The sequence below is a fragment of the Bactrocera neohumeralis genome, chromosome 3 (assembly GCF_024586455.1).
Source record: "Bactrocera neohumeralis isolate Rockhampton chromosome 3, APGP_CSIRO_Bneo_wtdbg2-racon-allhic-juicebox.fasta_v2, whole genome shotgun sequence".
Taxonomy (NCBI): Eukaryota; Metazoa; Arthropoda; class Insecta; order Diptera; family Tephritidae; genus Bactrocera; species Bactrocera neohumeralis.
Genome location: NC_065920.1, coordinates 51,797,252 through 51,824,149, shown reverse-complemented (window position 1 = coordinate 51,824,149; position 26,898 = coordinate 51,797,252). Strand labels below are relative to the sequence as shown.

General features: G+C 35.1%; 2 protein-coding genes and 1 long non-coding RNA gene across 3 annotated transcripts in view; 2 read left to right on the top strand and 1 right to left on the bottom strand.

Annotated features, from left to right (window-relative positions):
* Nucleotides 1–4,753: 4,753 nt before the first annotated feature.
* LOC126753402 (uncharacterized) lies at nt 4,754–5,428 on the bottom strand. The gene is made up of 3 exons (XR_007666130.1): nt 5,192–5,428; nt 5,076–5,133; nt 4,754–5,017 (listed from the first exon to the last, which is right to left on the bottom strand). It is a non-coding gene; the product is annotated as an uncharacterized LOC126753402 (long non-coding RNA).
* A 9,008-nt stretch (nt 5,429–14,436) lies between these two features.
* Nucleotides 14,437–18,100, top strand: LOC126753381 (uncharacterized). Its single transcript, XM_050464777.1, has 3 exons — nt 14,437–16,233; nt 16,298–16,501; nt 17,899–18,100. The coding sequence occupies exon 1, from the start codon at nt 14,804–14,806 to the stop codon at nt 16,055–16,057; it is 1,254 nt and encodes a 417-aa protein (XP_050320734.1). The 5' UTR covers nt 14,437–14,803; the 3' UTR covers nt 16,058–16,233; nt 16,298–16,501; nt 17,899–18,100.
* Nucleotides 18,101–21,871: 3,771 nt separating this feature from the next.
* LOC126753371 (long-chain fatty acid transport protein 4-like) overlaps nt 21,872–26,898 on the top strand; it is a 34,550-nt gene continuing 29,523 nt past the window's right edge. The window contains exon 1 of the mRNA XM_050464766.1: nt 21,872–22,310. Coding sequence (XP_050320723.1) covers nt 22,192–22,310 — 119 coding nt within the window. The 5' untranslated portion in view covers nt 21,872–22,191. The remainder of the gene's footprint in view (nt 22,311–26,898) is intronic.

The window sequence follows — 26,898 nt, the reverse complement described above, 5'->3', positions numbered from 1 at the left end:
GTGATCGCGTTCATTGTTTATCTTTTGCATAACGGGACAACAATCTTTATTTTAACGTACGGAAGTGACTTAAAAGTGACGCATTTGGCGTTGGCGATAAAAGGCACTTCCAAATGTTGGCAGGGCAAAGCGAAGCTTTAAATGTCCTTCACTCCATCCACAGCAGCCGAACCAAATAGGGCTAAAGCCTTTTGTTCAAAATCGCACATCGTCTTTAAGCTTGGTCCTCCACCAGTCAGTCTCTGGCTTATTTTCAAATGCTTTGCCCGAGTTAAATAATAATAGTTTTGGGTTTATTATTATTCTTTATTGAGTTCAATATACCTTCTTGGTTTATGGTAATACTAAGGCTAAAAGACATTAGGTTTGCTTACAACTATTTGTAGTATCGACAGAACATTCATGTGGTGTGTTGTGATCTTATTTTAAGCTGAAAAATATTTTTGGATAAGTTCTTATCTGTTACTAATAATTACAATACATTATTATGTGTATATGTCATGAGACATGTTTTTATGTTTACAGCTGACAAGGATTTGTTGATGTATTTGGGTTCGTGAGTATGATAAGGAATGTTATCTTCCTTAACTCCCGCGTGTGCAGTTGGCTTTTCCAAACACCCAACGTCTACAAATACATAAACACACCAATACATATCACATAAACTAATATAAAATACTTACGTCTTTTCATTTTGCTGCTGTTCGTGTTGGCGCTCTAGATGCATTTAACACCTCCACCAGTTCCTACCACAATTCACGCATTTTTTTAGGCGTCTTTGGCAAATTTTTCCTGTGCCTATTTCCGGATGCGCCTGGCAAAATGATACATACGCCTCTAGTTGCTCATGACTAGCCCTTTCGTGCTTGGATTTGCTGTTAAATTAAAGTTAGTTAATTAAATTATTTCCTGTTAAATACAAAAATATACGTACGTTGTAGAAGAATCCACTTTTAACGAATTAATAATTTGAATAGAAATTTCAGCTGTTTCTGTTTACATTATTTTGTTCAATACATGTGTGGGGAAAAGCTCTGCGTACTGAAGCTTTGTATTTTGTCAAACCTGTCACAGAATACCGAAAAATTTCTTTCTTGATAAAAATTTCAAAAAATTAATAATATTTTATTAATTTGTGAAGTGCACAGAATAGGGGTGTAATTATAGGTAAATCTAATACAGGGTGGCTGATGAATGATGAAATGAATTGAATATGGCAGCAGCTACAGCAGCGATTGTTTCCTCCGTTCGAACTGAAGGGTTTCGATGGTAAGGTCTTCTGTTGACTGTCCCATGCTCGGCAAAATTGTTTACAAGTCTCATTATGGTCCATCTGCTCGGAGGATTGCCGCCAAACGTGCGCCTATACTCTCTTTGAACCGAAACTACGGACTCCAGTGCGTGATAGCGGCGGACAATCCAAATTCTTGTTTCAGTGTCCCAGTTATCCATTTTTCTTAAATGTAAAAGTCAATCTGCAAAATAAAAAAAAAATAAAAATTAACCATATTCATTAAATAGAAAAAAAGTTATTTAATTTTTTTTTTGGTAGCGGCTTTCATCAGCCACCCTGTATTTCATTGTATACTATTTGTTGAATATCTTTTAGGTTAAGAGTTTCTGAATAAAAATTTCCTTTGTTTGCGAAATTAATTGTATTAGCAATAGAGGATAATTCATTATACACTTCGGTAATCAATAACTCTGCTAAATTTGATAAAAGATTGAGTTTGTAATATTTTTTTTAAAAGTGTATTAATTTTTTTTTTGTTTGTTATTGTTTTCTATTAGCATCGCTCGGTACTCTCTCTAATATTCCGCGGCTGTTTTCCTCTTCCTCAATTGACTGCCAGCTCTCATTTCCAATTTCTCCTTTTCCCGCTCTGCTTTCTTTCGTGCTCGGTATTCATGATAATATTGTGCTGTTTTCCCTCCTCTTGAAACACGGGCTGTAATTTTTGATTTTAAACGGAGTGTGCCGTACGACCGCCGTTTAATAGCGTCGCGACAATACCTGACGAAGCTACAGCAACTGCTATTTTTTGGTCTTTTTCCAATTCCTCCTGGTGTGTCGAGAAAGAAGAGTCCACCACTGCCGGAGTCTATTTTACGTAAAACTTGATGGAAAACATCTAATTTTTTTCCAACCATCGTTAAAATATACATATCTACCAAGAATTGACGAAAAAGTTGACTTGTACGCAGAAGAAGGTTGAAGTCATGCTCTCGAAGCATATGTAATACGCATAAAAGTCCATGCAGGAAACTTTTTTATTTGGTATTGGTTGTCCCGTTGTTGGATTAATGACTGGAATATTAAAATGATATCCAGATTCTCCTTTACTGAAAATTAATGGGTACTGCAAAGCATCATAGAATCTATGAGTATCGGCTACACGCTTTAGCGTATTGTCATGTGCCCGTAGTACTATGTCTCGTGGAGAGCTCGGGTCACCAGTAACCAAAACAGCAACTTCATTGACCATCGGCGCATTATAACGCCTTTCGTGTTCGCCACGTGGCGAATGGTAACTTTGTAGTTATCTGCAGGCCAGTTGTCTATCGCACTTTTAAAGATTTTTACCAAGACATTGTGACTGTGTAATATTCGTTGAATTTTCAATACCGTTTCTCTTTCTACTCCTTCAATATATTGGCAACGACGATTTACTTCATTTTGTTCATCACCTATAAAGTATACCTGCAGAAATTTATGCTGATCATCATCTTCTGGAAATAGTGATCCAATTTGATGATATATCTGTCCTTGTACAGTAAAAGTTGGTGAAAACCCGGGCATTCTTATCACTTTACCAACTCCAAAGGATGTCATTTGAAAGCAAGAGTTATACTTTCTTATTTTGCTTAGAAATTGCTTTGCCTCATCTGTAACATTTAATAATAAAGTTTTCAAAGGCTCTTTTGGTTCACTTTTGGAAGTGAAACTTTACCACCGAAACAGCACATTCCAGCAGTTTCATCTTTCCATTTAAAAGCATGGCAGTACTAACATTTTTAATTCATTGAGCCAATAACAATCAATGGATGATTATGATATTCAATTGAATGATCATATTGAAACCCAGTACCATTAAACACAGCCCAATCATTACGCATGAAATTTCGACGGCGCGTGGTCTGCATGTCTGCATTATGAATTCTTCTCGCCTGCGATTGTTCTGGTGTTTCTATCGCTCTTCTAGTTTCTATCGATCTTCTAGTTTTCTGCAGTGCAACTAGTCTTTCTAAACGAACTCGTGCCTGATTAGGCGTTTCAGCTGCTCTCAAAACTCTTTGTCGCTCTGCTTGTTCTTGTCTTCTCAGCTCTGCGTGAGCCGCTCAGTGAACACTTCGATTAACTCTATAAAACGAAAAGTTGAGCAACTCGATATAATAAAGACTGATCTATATTTTTCAAACTTAGCGGTCTATCCACCAAATATTTTCTTATATTAATGGCTTGAAATTCTGTATCTTCATTATAGTCACATTTGAATTGTATGAGATAGAGTTTGGACCTTTATAACTTTATCCAGCGTATTTTAAACCGATTTACTGAAAGCCATGTGACGGTTACTTTTCTGTTAATGATAGACTGTTCTAAACGTTTTGTTGACAAAAAAACCTTTGTGAGTCAGTTGGAAGATGAAACGACGATTTCTTTTTACATGTTCTGCTTATATGGTAGCAATCATCTGTTGAAAAAATGTTTTAATTTTTTTTTCGCACATGACTCAATAATGGCAAAATATGAGTCATTGGGCAAATAGCTGCGTCCACTTTCATGTCAATTGATTCAGCTTTGATTTCCGTGCTTTGAACAAGTTTCAATAAACTTAAGATGGTTTTAATATTTCTGTTTTGACCGGTATACGAATCCGAATACGTTATTATTTTTCCGAAGTTTGCAGCGTAAGTCTTTATGTACTTTTTTTTTAGACAAGATGAAATTTCTTGAGACTTCAGTTTCTGGCCAAACAAACATGTGGCTTATGTTTTTATTGAATTCATGACATCCAAAATCATAAACATATAAATTTCGCTTCTAGTAAGCTACGGATGTGATCAGCTTGGGAAAGGCTAAAGCTTTTTCCAAGTCAAAAGAAAATACGAACAATTCTTCCGATGTTGCCATTCGATCGGCAGCCATTTGACTGCGAGATTTTCCTTTTTACTTTTTGCCATCTTAATTCCCTCTTCGTCTGAAGATTGAATTTTTATTTGAAAAGCATCACAAGTTTGACACGTATCCGTTGATGGTTGTTTAAAATGTAAATTAAATTTCGTAGAGAGCGCAATGTAGAACTCGTAATATTTTGTGTTTCATTGCTGCTACGTTTTTCTTTTCACATTCTGTGACGTATAGTTCATACATCTTCTTAATATTTCAGTCAGGATTTAAATATTGTCGTCTTGGATTATGAGCTCTGGTGTAGTGATTACTGTAGGCTGGAAATGACTTTATATCCTCCCGTCACTCACTTGATAAGTGTCTCTAAAAGTATATATCTATAGGAGAAATAGTTCTTGAGGTGTGTAAGGAAATTTGTACCGTTTTCTAAGAAACAATGTTGGATGCGTATCCACCAACACAAGTTCAAATCGAAGACATTATTAATGGTTTTGAATTATTGGGGTTCCCTTAATGCTATGGAGCGATTGATGGATGTCGCATTGAAGTGAAACCTCCAAAATGTGAAGCTTTAGATTATTATAACTTTAAAAGGTGGTATCAACAATTCTCTTTGCTGCTGTAGACTCTGTAATGGGGTTTCGTCCATAGCTGAGGTATGCTCAGCCGCTCCAGGGTCAGCCTTGGGACCCACGAACCCTTAGCAAAAAAAAGACGAGCTTTATCCTCGTAAAGTTGTATCCACACCCCACCCCTTATGTGGACAGCCAGACCAGCGTGATGAAAACGAACGGGATTGATGAGCCAGGCGTTGACGCTTGTTGAGGCTGGCACGGTGATGAAAATGAACGGAATTTATGAGCCAGGCGTTGACGCTTGTTGAACCTGGCACGATGATGAAAATGAACGGAATTTATGAGCCGGGCGTTGACGCTTGTTGAACCTGGCACGATGATGAAAATGAACGGAATTTATGAGTCAGGCGTTGACGCTTGTTGAACCTGGCACGATGATGAAAAGTAACGGAACTTATGAGCCGGGCGTTGACGCTTGTTGAACCTGGCACGATGATGAAAATGAACGGAATCTATGAGCCAGGCGTTGACGCTTGTTGTGACTGGCACGGTGATGTATACGACGGGCTCCTGTGTCGCCTGTTAGTCACGTTAGTTTTTAATAACGGTGCCCCCTGCTTACTGCTATTTTCCTGCGCGATGCTGGGCGACCGTCCGGTTCGGCGAGCTGGAGCAAATGATCGCATTTGGTGTAAAGTGCTTGCTTTTATAGCAGCATCGCGCAGCTTTCGTCATCGTAGTGAGGTAAGTTGTGTGCGTAGTCAATGCGGTGAAGTTTAGTACGTATGGTGGTATGGTGAGGGTACATGATGTACTGTGGAGCGAAGTTTACGTAAATTATTGTAAGGTGGTAAAAGCCACGTTACAACTCTTTATAGGTTTACTTACATAAACATAAGAGTACCTGGAAGATGTAACGATTCTTCCATTTTTGAATGCGCGGCATTAAAGGCTTATCACATGAATAATGAGCTATTTGTTAGACATTTTTTTAACTTTTTTTCTTTGTCTAAATACTTCTGCGTCATTTTCTGTTCATCTTTTATTAATTAATTCTTGTCGATGGTTCATCAGCCTGTATTTCAGCGCACGGTGTTTTGCTAATGGAGTATTCACTTAACGATACCTCCATAACATCAGATTCAGAATCAATCAAAGATTATTCACAATTCGCCTGTAAGAAAAACAAATGATAATAATAAATACGTATTTTTAAATAATGAATTATTAATAAATTAAAACTTCGTCCATTACTTCATTGTTTGATTTAAAACTGCCCAACACCTTATTTACCTCGTTGTAGATCTCCCACTTTGACGGAGATCCGCCACTGGGACCAATTTTACGTTTCTCTTGCCTAAAAAAATGTTAGATTCACAAGAATTAAATAAGAATTTTCCATAAATCGACTGGCTGCTTAGATAGCTATATCTTTTTGTTACGTTATTTAGCGGCGTACGCATCTCAAAAGCAGTCAAACATACTTTGTGCTCGTTTTTAAGTTGTGCGCACATATTTTGTAGCACATGACTATTTTTATGGGTTCATCGTATCTTTTCAATACTTTGGCCGCAAACTTCAATGAGGGACTTTGTCTCAGAAGTCTCCAAATAAATGCGAGTCGTTTTCTTATCACTTCACTTTTTTGTTTTTATTATTGAAATACAACAATAAAACATCATATTATTTTTACCAGCAAAATACACACACATTTATCACGACTCAACTGCTTATACCATAATTTGCACCCATTTTCCTCTTTTTATAAACCCAACTCAGCTATAGCAAAAGATCAATCGCGATTGACTTACATTTGCTGTCAACACATCAACAATACTTCAATGCAGGAAATCCCTTTATTGTCTTACAAACTAACCGGCAAATTCCACACATTTTTAACTTGAATGTGAGCTTTTCATGACCGCTAGTGTAACACAACGACGACGACAGATTTGCTGATTTCTGGTTGCCTAAATCGTCTGCGCTGTTTGTCAATTAATGGCTTAGCTTAATCATGGCTTTATATGGCCAATCTCCTTTGAAAGTGATGACATTATGAATATTTGCCTTTTTGTTAAATAGTTCTCTGCATCCTCGCCTCGGCAATTTTGAACCATATACATATAGTAAAATGAGTCAAATAAATGTCCCGTCTTATTGACTAAGGACAACGCACAAATCCCTAATAAATTAAACACAGACACAGAATTCCGAGTTCGCGTCTTTATTATTTCAGATTCGGCTTGAGCCTTTTTTTTGGCCCAAAAATTTTGGGTGAACATCTTATCTTAACTACACTTACTATTGCTTATTTGTTTACATCAAGTATACTATACTGGCTATAGGTTATTTGTTTATGTTATGTGAGCGAGACCGCCCAGAATCGTTTATTGTTGCATTTGATATTTAATAATTAACCTGCTAACTACCAACTGACAATTTAGAGATAGCATTTGGTGACAAGGAATACCATGTTGTGAATTGTAAATGGTGTAAAACTGTGATTTTATTTCGAAATGTCTCAAATAATGACAAAGAGACTATTTAAATAAAGCTACAACCGAATAAATGTTTCGATATTTAAAAATATTAAAAATCGATTATTTTGATGATTGTGTCGCCACCAAGCGTTTAAATATAAATAAATGACTAAGCAATTTTCCAGTTAGAAGCTTTTGAAACATATAACTATGGGTCCATATTACTTATTGTTGTCCTATATTAAGATTGCTGGGTTCAACGCCAATAAGTTCGTTACAAATAACGATTACAAAATAAAATATTCAAAGTAAAATTTGAAAACATGTCAACGAGCTGTGTCAATATTTTTAAAATTTCCCTTGTAAATTATATAAATTTACTTGTTAAAACTGTTCCACTATAAGGGAAAATAAAAATAATGCGCATATATGTATTATATATATAAGATTGACGAAATTATAGAAAGCAGAAAAGTTTGGTTGATTTAAAAAATTTCTCAAGCCTTATATAAATAAATTTCGTAATAAAAATTGTATACTAAATTAAAGAAAAATAAGGTATAAGCCACATAAATAGATATAGAAGTAAACACCTAAATGTATATAAAAACTATTAAATATAAATAAAAATAAGTTCAGCAGAATTATTTTGTATTAAGATTTGAAAAAGTATAAATTATTTTAATATTGCTGTAGAAAATGTAAAAATCGATTACTATGAAAATAGCAGTACCCAGTGTTTCCAAAAAGTTTGTAAATAAGAACCTAGTAGTACGATTTGAACTATTGTATGTATAAATGGTTCTTGAGAGCTTACTTGTAAATGGAAAAACTGGTTATAGTTAATATTAATATATGGGTTTAATTAACATTATTTTACTAGCATTTTACAATTAAAAATAAGCCTTTTTTTACATAAATTCAAAATTCCTTTGTTTACATAAATAACCTATTTTCTATTTATAAAAATAATTAATCGAAAAATGCTGGGTTTTACATAAAAAAAATGTTTTAAAGATAGTAATAAAATAAGCCAATAATAATATTGATTTTGTATTAAGCGTTTATATACAGTTAGAAGGCCGAAAAAAGCGATTTTTTCCAGAATTTGTTTCTGAAAAAACTTTTAAATTTATCGATTCAAAAATTTTTACACATTATGGTATTTTTTAACTGTATTTTAAGGCTTAGTATCAGTAAAAATATTTATTTGGAAAGGAACTACAGCTGATTTCCGAGAGCTACGCTCAAAACAGTTGTTTTGCGGTGGCCACTATATATCTGAACTGGTTTCTCTGAAATTAAAAAACCAAGCAGATTTCGTTAAAATAATGTTAAATATAGTAATTAATCGAAGAAATAAGCAAAATATTTTTTTTTACAAAATGGCGGTTCTAAAAAAATTAGTAGATTTTTAAACCGAAATTGCAACCTTAAATTAAAAAATATAAAAAAAAATATTTATCGGTGAGAAAAAATCTTCGACTAATTACTAAAAAATATATTTAAGAAGCTCGTGTTAAAATTTGAGACTAAGCGGTTTAGCCGTTTTCGAGTAATGTTGGTCACCGACTTTGAAAACACTATTTTGAGAAAAGCTCGTTTAAAGTTTGGAATGCACTTCCAAGCACGCTGAAACGCCTTTTCAAATTTCCGTGTAACTTCGAAAATATTCACCGGAACGATATGAAATTTTCTGTGTGTATTATATAGAAAATATATCTACATTAAGAAAATAAAAAAAATTGATTTTTTTTTTAAATTCTAGCTGTATATAACCCCTTAATTTCTATAAATTGTAAGTAAATTATGTAATTTTTTAATTACATGTGTATAATTTATAACTGTGTATAAACATGTACATATATTATTTAGTAAGCAAATATTATATTTTTGTTGCTATTAAATTAAGGTAAGCAAATAATGTAATAAATTTTATACAAAAAAGTAAAAATTAAAAATAATAAATACATAAAATTTAATAAAAATCGACGATCGTTCTTTGCTATAACAAAAATGTTGATTTATAAGGGTAAAGTACCATATACATATATACATATGTATATATATAAATTTATTTCATTAGCCAAAAGCAGACGAAAAGACATTAAAACATAAAATATAATTAACAATTTACGAAATGTTAGCACTTGGCAAGCCTTTTACTAATATTTTCAGTTGTAAACTTTTTTTGATCCAACAGCTTGTAGAGTTTGTTCATGTCGTCAATTTGTTCTAATGTCATTCTTACTGCGCTCGTTTCAAAAGCCCAATCGAGTTCGCGTGGATTGTTGTATTGTTACAAACCTTCGCGTTAGGATTAACCAAAAATTTTGAAGCTCATTCAAACCGATACTATGTGTTGGCCATATCGTCAACTGTGAGCATTGGACAACTTTCTTCCGTGATTTAGCAATTCGCTTGCAATTGTGGAAATAAGTCGTCAAAAGTTCAGCTCGTTGTTTTTTCCTTGTTATCGGTCATATTTGTATTCCCATAACTCATACGCCCTGTACAACCACTATGTATATACATATATGTATATTATATTACTTTGTGGTAGAGGATTACCGCAGCTTTGTTTTGAATGCGTGTGGAAAAGGTCGTGTACGCGAATTTTAGAAAAAATATACGATCGGATTGAAGCCGCCAACACGAAGACCTACTTTAAACGCACAGTTTCCAGATGGGTAAAAGAAGTTGGAGAACCGCTGGATGAAAATGAATCGAGCTAAAAGAAGATTTTTTTGAGAATTAAATCGCCATTTTTCCAAATTTTCGTTTTTCTTTTCAAGACTTACTAATAATTGGAACACCTTCACTTTGGTAAGTGATGTTAAATCAAATTTTGTAAAAAATATGTGGAAAATAATGCTTCTACAGAGCTGAAGACAAATCGTCAAAATAAACATTAATTGTAAAGAAAAGTGAAAAAAATTTATAAAATTATCTCATAATTTGGGAGAAATATACAAGCGGTGTTAGCGTTGCAAATAATGCATAAAAAAATATTTGAATTAAATTTTTTTTGTAATAACGAAAATAATTAAAAATAATTTTTAAATTTTTAATCCCACCGGATACCGGGTTGAAAAATAAAAAAATTAATCCCAAATAGGAGATTGAAAAATAAAAAAAAATTAATACCAAATAGAGGATTGAAAAATAAAAAAAAATTAATCCCAAAAACCGTATTAAAATTTTTATTTCAAGTTTCCTCCTTTTTTTAACTTTTAACCCTCAAAAAAATTTAATACCAAACTTAAAAAAAATGTTTTAGAATTTAAATTTTTTCCCAAGCAAAGCTTATTTTAAATGAAATATCAACATAGTTTAAATCTTTTTGTCTTATTTATTTTAAATTGCTTCTAATTCTAGTGTTTCAGTAAGAAATATGTCAATCTTATACCTTTTCTTATCAGATTTTAATTTGAAAAATAATTTTCTATTTTCAAATCAAGTGTTATCCAATTTTTGTAGAAGCTGTTTGAGATAAAAAATTAAATTAACAAATTTTAATTTGATTTTGGGATTAAAAATTAAATTTTCAATTTTAAACTTGATTTTAAATTAAAAATTGGAAATTAATTTAAAATTTGATTTACAATGAAAATTTAATTTCCATTAAATAAATAAATTCCCCATTTTTATTCCCAACCAACACAATTTGTTTTTTATTCCACAGTCCTGACCGGTACTATACTATAAGCTTAAGGAACTGGTAAGACTATTTCTCATAGTCGATTATTAGTTATCTGCGACTTGTCTTCGCCTATCAATTGCCATGCCGATCGTTCGAAGTTACTACATATAGAGGAACCTTAATTCAGTCATCAAAATCTTTTACAAGTACCCTATGATGCATGAAGGAAGTACAGGTAAAAAAACGTGGATAAATTGATATTAAATTTCAGATTTTTAATGACCTTTTTTTAACAGGATAATACACATACACTACTTGATTTATGAGCTTGGGCAATGCAATTGGAGTTTGGCGTAAAAGCGCTGCATTTTCTCCACAAATTTGACAGATGTTGCCGTTAACCGAGTTAAGTCAAATCTGAACTGTATTAATTCCTAGAGAACCAAGTTGAAATAATTTTAATATCTCTTTTTAGTCATAGGACCGTTGATCTTCCTGCTACGTTCTGTACTTAAAAGCCAGTTTTTTCGGATTGGAGACATTCAACCAGTCGTGTTCCTGGATTAACGCGATTTCCCATGTTAGTCACAATGTAGGTGATATCTTATATTCCTCTTATTCGATATATTCATACATTAATATATTTTTTTTTTTGCTTTTCTAGATTTCCGTGCTTTATAAAATATGGTATATCCCACCAAAAAGTACATGAAACGGATAGTTAACAAAAAATATAAGCAGGTAAGATAAACGAAATTCGAATATAATAACAATTAAGAAGTAGTGGATTAGGTACATACTTATTACATCACTCTGCACTCCGTTGTCGCCGTATTTGCGACATTAAAATTCTTACATTAAATCCTTACATTTGAAAATTTGAAAAAAAGATACACCCAACTCTTTTTTTTACACGGTAGATACGTTCCTCAGAAATCCGTGTAAAAAAAAAACCGTTTAATCTTTGAAATTTTGGACATTTTGTTAACTGTAGTAAGAGCAAAGATTTTATTTTTAAAGCTTAACTAAAAATTTATAGATAAAATACCTTTTTTCACTTACTAATGTCAGAAATGTTCAAAACTAATTGATAACACGAACGTCATTTGCATTTGATAAAATATTGTGATTTAATAAACTCTAAACACATTAATTAAGCAATATTTTATATAAATATCATGCGAAAAAAATGTGTAGGTTATCGAATAAGGGGATTTCCCAGTTACTACTATGTATGTATGTTCATTTCAGCAATGGTGCCAAGTGTGGTAAAAACAAACATAATTACAAGACAGTGAATTTGAAAACGTACCAGATTAAAAATTGTTTACCAATTTTTTTTTTTCAACCGTGTAACTTCAAATCCGTGTAAAAAGAAACCGTGTAAAAAAAGATTTGGGTGTACTTACTTAAATTTTTTTCGGACTTTATCGTTCGTTCGGGATTTTTTCATTTTTTTTTTTATATTTTTGATAAGCATAAGTAGACTAAATTATATTATTTAATTATAATTATAGTTGTTAATTTATTACGTTTAATAAGTAAAACACAAATTAGCTTTCCTGAGTTTACACAAAAACGGCCGATTTTATTGTTTTTAAAGTAATCACGCGACTAAACTTTGTGTTTCAATAAAAAAAAATAAAATAAAACATTAATTTCAATTATAATGTAAATGAAATTCAATTCAAAAAATATTAAAGTATATAATTTTTTCATCGCATGTCAGTCTCTTACATTACGAGCTCATTTTGTAAAGCTCCCTAACTTTCAAATGATTCAATCTATAGCTGAATGTGTTTTGTTTTTAAATCTTAATATTTTTGATAAATAATATGCCATTAACTTATTTATAAATATAAAATTTCTATACTGCAAAAAGTGCCGCTATAAAGTATTGTCAAATAAGCACAACACTTAAAAATTTTGAGTGGTAAGGTTTGCGTGGCCACGAGTGTATTTTGGCTTGTTTGTCGAAAAATTTCAAAATGTAGTAAAATAAAAATGCGTAAATTAAACAAAATTGGGGGATTCTGGCTACTCCGAAAATGATAATTGCGGGATAGTATTCGTGTAATTAGTTTTTTGTTTTGATAAAACATTTTGATATTTACTTAAGGTATTCGATGCGGGCGAACCTGCGAGAAAAGCTGCTAAAGTGCGAAGTGCTATTATGAGCACAAAATAGTAAGACTTTGTTCATTATTTTAGAAACCCTCAATACGCTTGTGCAAACATTTTTTCCAATCCTTGAAACAGTCAATTATCGGAATAGCCTTCAATGACTCAAAACGGATTTTGGTGCCAGCAAGTAACAATTTTTGTAGTGTGTTTCGGATCGTTATCATGTTGAAAAACGATCCCATCGTCTGGATAAGCACACTTGTCCCTAAAGTCCGATAAATTTTACTGTAATATATTTAAGTAATCTTCTTTTTCTATAATTCCAGTGGTCATTTTTAACGGGCTCCCATACCATGAGACTGTCTCCACTCTATTTTACAGTTTGTCGCACATGATGTCGTTGAAGGTTTTTATGTGGACGACACCAGTAGTATTGTTTACCATACGATTGGAAGCGATTCCTTACAAAAGCTTAGACGTGCCTTAATATTTTTATTAGAGATAGCAGGTTTCTTCTGTTTAACGGTGGCCCCAAAACCAATTCTTTGAAGAGTTCTCCGAGCTGACAGTTTTATTTATGGGTATTGCTGTCTAGATACTTTTTGTTTCATTTTCATCAACAACAGTATCTTCTTCTTCTTCTTAATTGGCGTAGAAACCGCTTAAGCGATTATAGCCGAGTTAACAACAGCGCGCCAGTCGTTTCTTCTTCTCGCTACGTGGCGCCAATTGGATATTCCAACTTCTTTTTGGAGGTCTTCCTCTTCATTTTCATCCGGACAACAACAGTATCTGATAATTTACAGCTCAATATTCATCCATTTAAATCTTGAACTTTTCTCTCGAAAAGAACGTGTTCATCCGTTGTTGACATCGTCAAGACTCTGCACCATACAGCAGGTTGGTTTTTGTTTGTCGAGAGAGGATTTTTTCTCAATTGCCTACTCAGTCCGAAGTAGCACCTGTTGGCAAGAGTTATCCTGCGTTGGATTTCTAGGCTGACATTGTTGGTGGTGTTTACGCTGGTTCCAAGATAGACGAAATTTCTACGACTTCAAAGTTATGACTGTCAACAGTGACGTGAGAGCCAAGTCGCGAATGCGACGACTGTTTGTTTGATGACAGGAGATATTTCTCTTGCCCTCGTTCACTGCCAGACCCATTTTCTGTGCTTCCTTGTCCAAAGGATGATATCAATATCATCGGCATTCCCAACAGCTGTACACTCTTATAGAAGATACCTTTCTATTTAGTTCTGCGGCTCGAACTATGAATCGCCTTGTAAACCTCGTTTTGGTATCCCAAGATGGATCCTGACGGAGTTTTATTTTGGTGTTACTCAACGTCAGTTTACTCGTATTAGTTTTGCGGGGATCAACAGTATCTAATAATTTAAAATACATCCATTTGTCTGAGGAGAACTGTTAATTATTAATTAATTTCCTCAATTCCTACATTTTTTTTCTCCTTTAAGTTGGTCGCCTTGACGTGGCAAAGGAGCTTAAGTAATTGTAATGTGCGCATCCCAAATGGGAACGCACTCTACTCTTACGAACCAAGAGGGACACCTCATAATTCCCACAATAGTGATATGGATGAATAAACCTTCGGTTTTACGCCCATCCCCTATTGTGGAAGTATGAGGATACCCGCACCAACACCACCCTAAGCCAAGGTGTTGAGGTACCCGTGCCGATGGCTGAATGGTCAGCGGGCGGTAATGAATAGCTGATCGCTAACGGTCCCCTCCGATGCCCGGGCGAGGTCGGATGTATTAAATGCCTTCTCTACGCATACCGGCTCTGCGGACGAGTGACCAACCCTTTCCGGCCTACTCGTGGGACCAAAAATGAACAATGAAAATACAACAACAACAACCAACTTGACGCCAACAACGACGATTACGGGAACAGCTACACAACTACCGACATATCAGAATCCAATAATCAAATCGGAGGAGGACGACCTAATCGCCTTCAGCCAGGAGACGATTAAGAGTACTACCGAACGTATCAGTAACAGCACACCGGTAGTGACAGCAGCGGAAACCGCCAAACCAAAAGTGGAAGCCTCCACTTCCAAAGCTGCCATTGCCACCCACCAAAGTGCGCTGGTAGCTAAAGTAGACAACCACCACAAGAAACGTAAAAAAACACAGAATCAACTGAGGAAACGCCGGTACCAGCAAGCAGTCTTTATACTTGGTAAGAAGGCCAAAGATCAGGCAGCCGGAATCCCAGTAGATGAGGACGAAATCAAGCGTCTTAAACAGATAGTGGAGGATTACGAAAGCTTCCTGAAAGGGAAGCAATCCGAACCTCAAAACGAAAGTACAAACCAGAGAAGTTCCCTAAAAAGGAATCGCCCAACCACCGAATCGCAAGGCACTCTGCCCAAAAAACCTAGGCGGAGTGAAGGGGAACAAAGCAGCTCAACAGCGGCAAGACATTTCTGCGATGTAGCCAGAGATAGCCTACAAGTAGCCGTTATAGACGGCAACTCCTCCTCACCAAGCACAGTGCAGGAACGATGGGTGGAGATCGACGTCAGATTGTCGAGTATGGTGCTAAGCTATGTACTCGACAATCCTGAGGGTCCTTACCCAGAGTTTGACTCCTCTGAAACCGTTAGGGGTTACAGGGTCATCAAATGCGCGGACCAGAGCTCTCTAGATTTCCTAACGGGTAGCGCTGATAAAATTAGCAACGCCTTTGTAGGCCTCCAACTGAGGCTTATACCCGCCAAGGATATCCCGAAGAGACCTCGTGCTCGCATTTGGCTACCCCCGCTAGCGGACCCAGGCGAAAAACTCCTCAAGTGTATTAAGCTGCAAAACAGAGCTATATCAGGCATAAATAAGTGGCAGCTGATTAAGGAGGAGAAACCAAACAAAGCAAGTAGACCAATTCTAGTGGCGATTTGCGATGAGTCCATAGAGGCTCTTACGAAGGCTGACAACAAAATCAGCTTCGGCATTCGCAAGGCTAGGATAAAAATCTTCCAAGGCGACAAAGCGGCTGACGAAGACGACACGGACGAGGTCGACGACGCTAGCCAGCTGCTAAGGAACGGGGACATCAAGGAAATGCAAGACGAACAATAGCCTTAGATATGTGCAGATAAACCTGCAGCACTCGAATAGTGCTACAGCCAATCTGACAACCCTCATTAAGGAGAGGGGCATCGACATCAGCCTTATACAGGAGCCCTAGGTTAATGAAGATACCATTAAAGGGCCAAACAGCAGTAACTGTAACATTTTTTACACACGTAACGAAGGTAAATAAAAAGCATACATTCTTATCAATAAAATTATAAATTCATTCCTTTGTCCAAATTACAGCACAACAGATATCACGGTGGTAAAGGTGGAGCAAAAGAAAAACCATTTCTTCTTGGTCTCAGCGTACATGGCTCATGACGTGGACATACCACCGGCATCACTCATTAGAGTAATCGAGAACAATAAAAAAGGATGATTTCCTAATAGGGTGTGATGCCAACGCAAAGCACACCTTATGGGGAAGCTCCAATACAAACACCAGAGGTGAGTCACTCTTACAATAAGTATATTTTAAATAACAATTTAAGTATATGCAACAAGGGGGATAAGCCGACTTTTAGTTTCCCAAGCTCTAAAAGGTTTACTGGTTGGCAGGAAGTATTGGGCCTCACGTTATTAACAGATACAGATAGTATTGTTTTGAATAACTAGAGGATGTCCGATGAGACTTCTATGTCGGATCACTCCTAGATGATACTGTTCCGAATTCGCGTGAAATTCGGTACTCCTCTCAAATATCGAAACCCTAGAAGAAAATCATGAAAAAAATTTATTACAATAGCAACAAAAGACCTTGAAAAAGGAGACAATAACACTATCACTAATCCTCAAGAACTTGATACAGAAGTAGAGAGGATAGAAAAAATTTTAACAACATTCAATAAATCCACTCCGCTAACAGCTCTGAAAAAGAGAAAGTCTCCTCCTTGAGGGAACAGTGAGCTTAAGAACCTGAGAACATAACTAAAAAAGCTTTCAATGAGAGTTTCAGAACTAAAATGTGACAACCCTACAAAGATATCATGAAAAGATACAAAAAAGCAGTCAGGAAAGCCAAAACTGACTCATGGCAAAGTTACAGAGAATCCGCTAGGCTGAGTAAAATGCCATCCAAAGAACGCACCAATACTGCCTATATAAAGGTGGAAGGAAATGCTTGGACCTCCTCTGGAGAAGAATCTCTGGAGATACTTATTAAAACACATTTCCCTGGGAGTCACCAAACGGCGACAACGGTGGTTTAACCAGAACCACTGGCAAGCGCAGCTGACTACCTAGGCCTGATAGTAGACAAAAGGAAAACTAAATACGCCATAAATACTTTCTCACCATTTAAAGTGGCAGGACCAGACGTGATTATGCCAAAAATGCTGCCAAAGCTGTAAGAATCAATGGTTCAAAGGCTTGAAAATATATACAAAGCAAGCATTCAACTGTCTTACATCCAAGACAGTTGGAAAAGTATTAAAGTGGTGTTCCTACCAAAATCAGGCAGAGGGACACATGATAATGCTAATAAGGAAACAACTTTCCACTTTCTCTGTGAATGCCCAAGCCTATCGCAGATCCCTGAAAAATTGAACTCTTGGAATCCATCAAGCACCAAACTTTGAATGTTTGTCTACGAAAAGCATATCGGACATTAGTTGCTTCATCGGAACCACAAAATGATTTGAAAGCGAAGGTGAAACGTGATAGCAATAATAAAATGGTCTACGACTAGTGCATCAAAATGGCACAGCTAGTGCTAATTGAGCCCGAAATACAACAGGGCTGCACTCCTACCTACCTACCTACCATACCTCTACATTTTTAGCCACTCATAATGTAACCCGATTATTGAGCCAGTTATGATACAAATAATTAATTTTTACTTTCAGGAATATACTCTCACCTCATCAAGTTTTTTTCGTGATGCAGTACGTATTTGGTTGCAGTTCTAATCTATCATTTCCAATATATAGAAATTGTATTACATCTTAGACCGGATATATTTTTTATGTTAGATGTTGCGTTTTGTTTGTTATGAATCTTGTGCGTGAAAATAAATAAAAATAAAATATCCTACAAGTTTGTCATTTACATTTTTTCTATAGTTTTTATCATTTACGAAATATATGTAATCTGGTCTACGGAAAGGGGGTTTAGGTGTCAAAAAAAAAAGGAGAACAATTAATGAGATAACGAGAAACTGACGATTATTTTAACAGCTTTTCCCAGAAAACTAGTTTTCGCACGTTAGCTCCCATCTCGTAGACCAGGTCACATATACAAAAAAATGCGCTTTTCGTGGAAAAACCAGGTTTAGAGCCCCGTACTACCTCGCCGGTGTGAGTTTCGACTTTGTCGCAATGGGCACTTTTGTAGAGTGTTCAATTCTGAGAAATATGTGTCTAAAGTCAAAGCGATGCCATAAAATGCCTCTGAGCTATAGAAATTTAAAGATAAAAATCACGATTTTCGTCTATTTTCAATGGAAAATTTTTACATGCCTTGGTCGAGTCCTTAATTTTAATATTAAGGGCTCAAATTTTCAGGGATTTTTTAGAGTATTTCCAAGGTAATTTCTTGAGAGGATGGAAAAAAAAGAATAGTTCAAAAAAAACACCCTAATATACATACATATGATATACGACGACTTTACCGAATGAGTTTGTTTTAGATTTCGTAGGGATAACCTTTTATTTTTGTTATTGAAATTTTATAAATGTTAGAAATTTATTGTACATTAAGCAAAGAACTGACATTTCAAATTTGTTAAAATTTGAGCTAACAGTTAAAATATTAGAGCACTCAAAATGTAGAAGTGACGAACATCCAAACGGTTTTGCTCGCCAATGTATGTATGTAGGAATTTGTAGACAAACTATAGTATGAGTAACTCTTAATATACATACAAGGTGCGTTTCAAAGTAAACAGGACTTTAAAAAAAAAAACAGAACAAATGGTTTTTTCGGCAAAATCAATTTATTTTATTCAAAATAGTCTCCTTCTGCTTCAATACAGTTTTTTGCACGGTCCAAAAGCATGTCGAACGAGTGTTTAAGCTCGTTGGCCGGTATGGTGCAAGCCTTTTGAATGGCCTCTACGTCTGCATAACGCTTTTCTTTCATGGGCAAATACATTTTTTCGAAAAGGAAAAAATCGCACGGTGCCATATCAGGTGAATACAGGTTAATGGTTAAAATGTGATTTTTGGTCAAATAATCGGTCACAAGCGTCGATCGATTTTTTGGTCGTCAATCAATTTGTGCGGAACAAACCGTGCACACACCTTTCGTAAACCCAAATTTTCGGCCAAATGGGATAAATCGATGTTTTGGAGATGTTCAATTCCATTTCCATGAATTTTATTGATAATTTCGGCTGATTTTTGCTAAATTCACGCACAGTTTCGATGGAATTTCCGGTGACCACGGATTTTGATTGACCCATATGTTGATCGTCATTTACGTCCTCACGACCACTTTGAAAACGTTGAAACCACTCATGCACTCTGCTACGGGATAGGCAATCATCGCCATAAACTTGTTTCATCAATTGAAACGTTTCGGTAAAAGTTTTAACAATTTTAAAACAAAACTTAATGTTGGCTCTTTGTTCGAATCTCATTTTCGCACCGATAACACAAACATACTGACACTTAAAACGCAATAACTTCACTTCCAATAGATGAAATGTCATGAAATTCTCACTGGACAATCGATAAAGATAGCAGATTCTAACGCACCAGTCGACATATAGATGGCGCCACCAGGGGCGCTAGATTCAAAAAGTCCTGTTTACTTTGGAACGCACCTTGTATGTATGTATTTGTAGTCGCTTTACTGACGTCTTACTTTTTTTATGTTTTATTCTTGCATGCTGAGATGCCAACGCTTGGAAAAAAAAATTATTTCGATGTAGCTCAGAAACTGAGAATGATATCATCTTCGGTCGACTAGTAGTGTGTGACTGTGAGTGAGATCAGTAAAATACGCCTCTTTAGTATAGAGAGCTTCGAAATATATACAGAAACCAAATGAAAGTCTGGAGATGACACTTAATCTGCGGAACTACTTACTTAATTTTGACTACAAGTTTTATATAAAGAGGTAGTAAAAATAAATCCATTATTTTACCAATAGATGGGTAAAGGGATCTGTATTTCACGTTGTATAAATATTTATATATCAATAATTGAACCGTCTTAGAGCCCAAAAGCGGTCATCTTTAGCCAATAAGAGAGGAATTGTGTTCCAACAGCGCAAAGTCAGGCCATACTCAACGATAGTCACCCCACAGAAACTTCGGTTCTTACGCATGCATCATGTATGTAGTTCGGGCCTGGCGCCAAGCGATTACTATCTCCCCTTGTCTATGGCGAATGATTTGCTTAAACGAAACGCTGTTTTTAGAGATGTACAAAAAACGACTTTTTTGGGAAGTATACCCGCGGTAAGGCATGCCTGTCGTAAGAGGCGACTAAGATCCTGGCCACCAGTCCAGGGCTGTATGGAAGCTCAACTGGTCGTAGCTTCGGCTACAAGGTCATACCAAAGACTTTAACCTGGTACCACGGGGACAGTAGCCCCTGGAGTTCGCTCCAGTCTGCTCATTGGGTTTGGCCCTTTGTGGAGATTCGTGGTGGCTATGGTTAAAACCCAAATCGCTGGAAGAACTGCAAAGTACGGCAGAGGTTTTAGATGGGACTCGAGCCCTACCAAGGTGGTTAGTGTGTCCATGCCACACTGCCAATTGGTACTGAAAATGCTTACTGTATTGATCCGTTGTGCTTTGAGCACCGTGGAGTTAAGCTGTCGACAGCAGGATCCCATGTTAAACACAATCAGACGTTATTCGGGAAGTCACGTTTTGTCAAAAGTCAAAAATTTGACTAGTCATTTGATCATTACCTGTATTCGTCTATTGTAATAATGCATCTCTTTAGTTTTTTGACTTGAGCTAACTTTAAACAAAAAAAGCTTTCCTCTCCGCCAGACACTTTGTTTTGGAGATCCTCCTGGAGACCGGCTATGGGAACAAGGGAATCTAAAGTTTTTCAAAATTAGTCAAATGTATATTATTTTTATTAATTTATTAAATAATATTCATAATATAACTATATTATAAAGTAAAACGCCTCCTCTAACACATAAGAAAAAAATCACTGAGAAACGCGATTTTTCTTTCCTGCAAGTTGATATAACCCCTTAATGCCAAAATTATGGATTTATTATTTACTAGACCTTATGTCATCACTATTTGTTAGCATTAAATTATCTAGCCACTTGTGAATACCCCATGTTGTTGAATGTTTGTGAGCGTAACATATTCAATACATTGGGGAGCACTTCTCTATGCTCCACTGATAATTTCAATGCAAATATTTATGAATGCAAAATTGAAAAGATCGTTGTGGAGCTAAGTTGTTGAGCGATAAAGAGCAGCAATGCTCAAAAGTAAAGTTCGCTGAGTACTGATAGATAGAGAGAGAGGCAGAGAGGGAGAATAACACCAATACTAATATTAACTGTATTGACTCTTCTTGAATGAAATCAGTTGCTAAATAACGAGGGGTGGAAGACCTCCGCAGAGGCTGTGAATGTGTGTTGGAACATTTGGAATTGCGGACCAAGCACAAATACAAGTACAAAAGTGTTAAGTATTTTGAATAATAGATGTATGTTAACTCTTGGAACACTTTACTTAACATTATCTTTTGTTTATTTCTTATTTTTTATATTCATTTACATATTTTTTTTTATATGTGAGAGACAGTCAAACATTGGAACAAACCTGAATGCGAACAAAGCAATACGTCAGAATTTGTATTATTTTGTGTTCATTACTATGGACGCGTTTGGTTTCTGTGCGCTTCAGTCGTTGCTGTTACGCCATTGTGCGCGGTTCGCTCGTTCATTTCAAAGGCGGGTGCATATTTTTCGTAGACTTGCGTGTTAGTCCATTTGGCCACGTCTCGTACGAGCAGCGTATGCCGTAGATGTGTGTTTTGTTCGTGGTGTTAATTGATAAAATTAATCATACATATTTTGTGTACTGAATTTTCGTTCAAAGTACGCGTCTGAATATTTTCGAAAGTGCGTTCTGCAATCACTCTTAACTTTGTTGGTCTTAACCGGTTAAGAAGTGGTGGAAAACTATTGATTTTGAAAACAAAACAAAAATCGCTATGAATTGGCTTGTTACGGTTGCACCGGCAGTAGCCGTCACGCTGATCGCTGTATTGGTGACGAAAGTCGGCTGGCGTTGGTTTTACATTGCAGCTGTAACATCGAAGCGTGATCTAACGTGAGTTGCACCATACACTGCCCACTTTTTCCATACATATGCACATATTTCTTATTAAAAAAAAAAGTTTTTTTTGTTTGTGTCTAAAAGTCATAAAAGAGGCATAGACAGCAGCAAAAAATTATTTAAATACAATATATAAACTCATAACAGGTTTATATTTTCGCGGAGAGAATGCCAAAGGGCTAACTTTTTTTTTGTTTTTACATACATATAAACTTTTTATTATATCTACCAAAAAATAACAGTACTGTGGTTGTTCAAACGTAAACAATTTTAGTTTCGTTTACTTTTATATTTGGCAATCCCAAAAATATATTACATTTCTATGCCAGAATACGCAGACGTAACTTTGTTCATATTGGGTGTTTAGAAAGCTCTTCATAAGCAGACGAACTTACATACATATATTCGCGTAATTCACATGTTTGATTTTTATATTTCTTGATCTCATTCTCAATCAGATTACCTCTTCTCGCTTTTTTTGACAAACTAGTGTCATTGAAACCATTTATTCATTTGTTTGTTATAGATGATCGAATTTATTAGATAAGTATCCGTATAATCTTTTATAAAACGACTGCTACACGTTCAATACACATACTATATATTTATCGCGTTCCAGGATCTTTATATTTATTGAACTTTTAATATGCAATATTGGTGGATCGCGTTCCATGTTGGAAAACATTTAAGTATTTTGAAATTCGAATCGCATGATCTCCATGAACGTTTAGCACATTTTATATGTCAATTCGCGATACGACGAAAAAAAGTTTTAGAAAAATTAAAAATTGTGTGATTTTTAGTAAAAATATTATTTGTTTTTATTTGTTATAAACAATTTTTAACATTTTCTTTGAACTGATGAATTCTTCTCTAAGGTCCCTAGCGGTTTTTGCTCCAACCCTTTCTTAGAATTTTTTTTCTTGAAAGCCACACATGTTTTTCTTTGGTTTTCTTGCGACATTTTGTAGAAACACGAACGAAAAATTAAACAAATAACAAAGAAAAACCATTATTTGAAATCTTTCTTTCAAAAACACGATTTCATACGAATAAATATGCGCGAGAAATATGGAACGTATCGCCATCTTTAAGGGGCTATACCAGTGTGACGCATGAAAAATTAGGCGATTTTCGTGAATTTTTTTAAAAGAAAGTACTAGATTGAATGTTTCGACGTTCTATGGACGTAATAAAGTATATTTTTAGCTATATTGAAAAAAAAAAATTTTACAAAAATATTGAAAAATAACGGAGTAATGTGCTGTCTGCGGAAGTGCCAAAAAAAAAAAGTGCCTCAACTGCTGGCATGATTCCGGTCGATTGAGTAGCTGAAACAAAAAAATTCAAAATGTTTATTAAACTTAAATATATTTTCTATACAATGGACTACGATCTTTGAAAAATATCAAAAATTAAGAAAATGGCGCCATTTTGAAAAAAAAATCGTTTTTTACGAAAAAAATTGTCGTTTTTTTAATGCCAAATTGACAATTTTCAGCCAATCAAAAAGATCGTAGTCTATTGTATAGCAAATGTATTCAACTATATCCAGTTTTAATTTGAAGTCGATCGGTTAATTTCTCGTTGAGTTATAATGTCAGCAAATTTGAAAAATGTCGTTTCGAGAAAAACGCGTTTAAAGTTTCACTTATATATGTTTGCACCTCTGAGCGGTCGCCATTTAGAACGCTGCCATTCAAAAACTATTTAAAATACGACCTCGCCGATTTCACAGGATATTTTTGAATATATAAGCTATCGAAAAAAGCAAAAAAAAATTTTTTTTTTTGAAAGTGTCACACTGGTATAGCCCCTTAAAGTCTACTTAATCTTTCTTAAAAATATGCATTCGTCTAAAAAATTCGACAATATTTTTGGGCTCATATTTTTCTATTTTTAGTTACTCTTTTTGTTTGCCTATAAATAGTGACTCAATACTCTCCTTAAATATATTATGTGGTATTAGCAACACTGATTCCTTTGAGGTTCTTAAGGTTGGTGAAATGTTAAAGCACATCTCCATTCAAACCAAAAGGATATACTATATATACTTTATTTTTAATCTGTTTTCGACTCATTAAGATGTTGGGAAAGAACGTAATCCCACAAAGACCCGAAGTTTTTAGTAAATCTCCATAATTAGTTTATTGTTCATCAGCGAAAAAAAGCTGGGATATTATGTTTTCATTCATTTAACCATAGCTAGAATTCTCAACAAGTTTATTGAATATACAGTATATAACTATGTATATTTTCCGTTTTGTTTTTATTATGTTGCAATATTTTTGTTTAATTTGTTGATCTCTGCTACAAAATGGAAATTTCAGTTTCGTGTATAAATGTATATGCATGTATGTATGTACCATATATAGATATATATGTATGTATTACCACCTTATATGTATAACTTTTTTTTCTCACTCTTGAGCAGTACATCTTTTAAAGTGTTTTATCCACTGCAAGTTAGAAAAAACGCATTCGCGAGGAGGCGTTTTATTTATTAATAAATAAAAATAATAAATTAATTAAAATAACATACTTTTTGAAAAGTTGTATATTTCTTTGGAACTTCCTCTTTAATGGAAGATATCTCTGCTTATACAGAGTTAAGTTTTTTTTACAATTTTAACATTTACGATTCAGTGTGACTTAAAACTCGAAGTTATTATCAAAAATCGTATACCTTCGATCATTACATAAATATATATGTACATATATAAAATTGTATCTGAGAAGATATATCTAAAACGATCGTGCGAAATTTTCAAATAGAAAATTTTCTCACCGACTCTGAAAACGATTTTTCGAGAAAAATACAAATGTGAAATTGAAAGTACTGGAAATCGATTCCACTGAGTAGAAAGAATCTTACAAATGCACTCAAATCTCGGAAACCATTTTCCAAATCAACTTCAAATTTTTGCAGAACATTCTCAAGTATCTGTTGTACATTCGATATAGTAGTATGTGTAAATTTTAAGAAGAAAATAACTGAAAAGTATACCTAAAAGCCATTAACTTTGCTTTAGATGTGTGCGGCTGCGCAATTCATTTGTCTTCGACCCACATACATCTTGTACTTACATTTGTATATATGTATGTATGTACTAATGTGGTGAAGCTGTTGTTGATTTTGCAATTAGCGGTTACGACGTAAAAGTGTCACAATGACTGACACCTTGCAACCGAGTCCAAAGAGTCAAAATGTTATGGTGTTGGTCTTTGCGTGTATTGGCTTTAGATATTTTTGTAAATACTACTTTTGTAGACACAAATGTGCATACAGCTGAACTTGCCTAACTCGTTCACCATAATCCACAAAAAACTTCAGCGAGACTTCGAGTTATAGAAGTTTTCATTAAACCATACAATTTTTTAAAAAATTGTAAAATTTAGATTTGTACACAGTTTTATTTATGTATTTACTTGTATGAAATTTTGACTTTTTTTTCAAATGTTCGTCGCGGGTATCAGATGGTCCATCCGTTGAGTCCAATTTCCGATCACTCATTCGAGCATTTCAACTGGTAACTGGCGAATGCCACGCGTGATGTTTTGCACCAAAGCTTGAATCGAAGCGGGCTTGCATAGACTTTACATATTCTAACAGGAAAAAGTCGGACGGTGTGATATCATACGCTCTTGGTGGCCAATCGACCGGCTCAAAACGAGATTATATTCCCACCGAACTATTTTCTCAAGAAATTCATTGATTTATGCTATTATTGGGAAGTGGTGCGGTCTTCTTGAAACCAAATCTCGCCGATATCACGAGCATCACTTTCAGCTACCAAATAGACGGCTATCATAGCGCGGTATCGGTCGCCATTGACGGTTACGTTCTCACTGACGTCATTTTTGAAGAAATATGTTGTTTTTCTTGATGAAATGACAGCTCATGAATTGCTGCATGTTGCTCTTCGTCCCAAATGCGTTAATTTGCTTGTTTACATACCCATTGAGCCAGAAATGGGTCTCATCGCTGAACAAAATTTGGCTCGAAAACGTCGGATCTTCTTGGAACTTTTCAAGAGCCCATAGAGCAAAGCGATGTCGTTTGGAAAGGTCGAACGGCTTTAGTTCTAATGCAAGCTGTATTGTGTACGCTTTAAATTTAAGATCTTTGCGCCAAGTCGTTCCATACGTCAATGCGAGTTGCTGTGAACGGCGCCGAATCGACTCTCCACAGTCTTCGTGTACACTCTCAGCTACAGCTGCTATATTTTCTTCACTGCGTGCTGAAAGTGGCTTATTCGGTCGAATATTATCCAATAATGAATGCTGGGTCTCAAGATGGGTGATGATGTTACGAATAGTACGCTCAGTAGGCCGACTACAAGGTCTGTCGCAAAAGAACCAGAACTTTTTAAATATAACTGTTTCCGGTGGCGCCACCTATTGGTGGGTATATGAAATAAAAAGTTTGATCTCTTGTTAACATTTCGTAAAAATTTTAAGACAATTGGATAACTACAATCGATGTTATCGATCAAAAAGTGACAGCAGCTTTTGGGCATCGGTCGTAAAATGCAAAGAGCAAATATTAAATTTTGTTTTAAACTTGGGAAAACGTTTACTG

Excerpts from the sequence above, each read along its gene's own strand:
- LOC126753381 (XM_050464777.1), top strand. The coding sequence starts at position 14,804 with ATGAACAATGAAAATACAACAACAACAACCAACTTGACGCCAACAACG.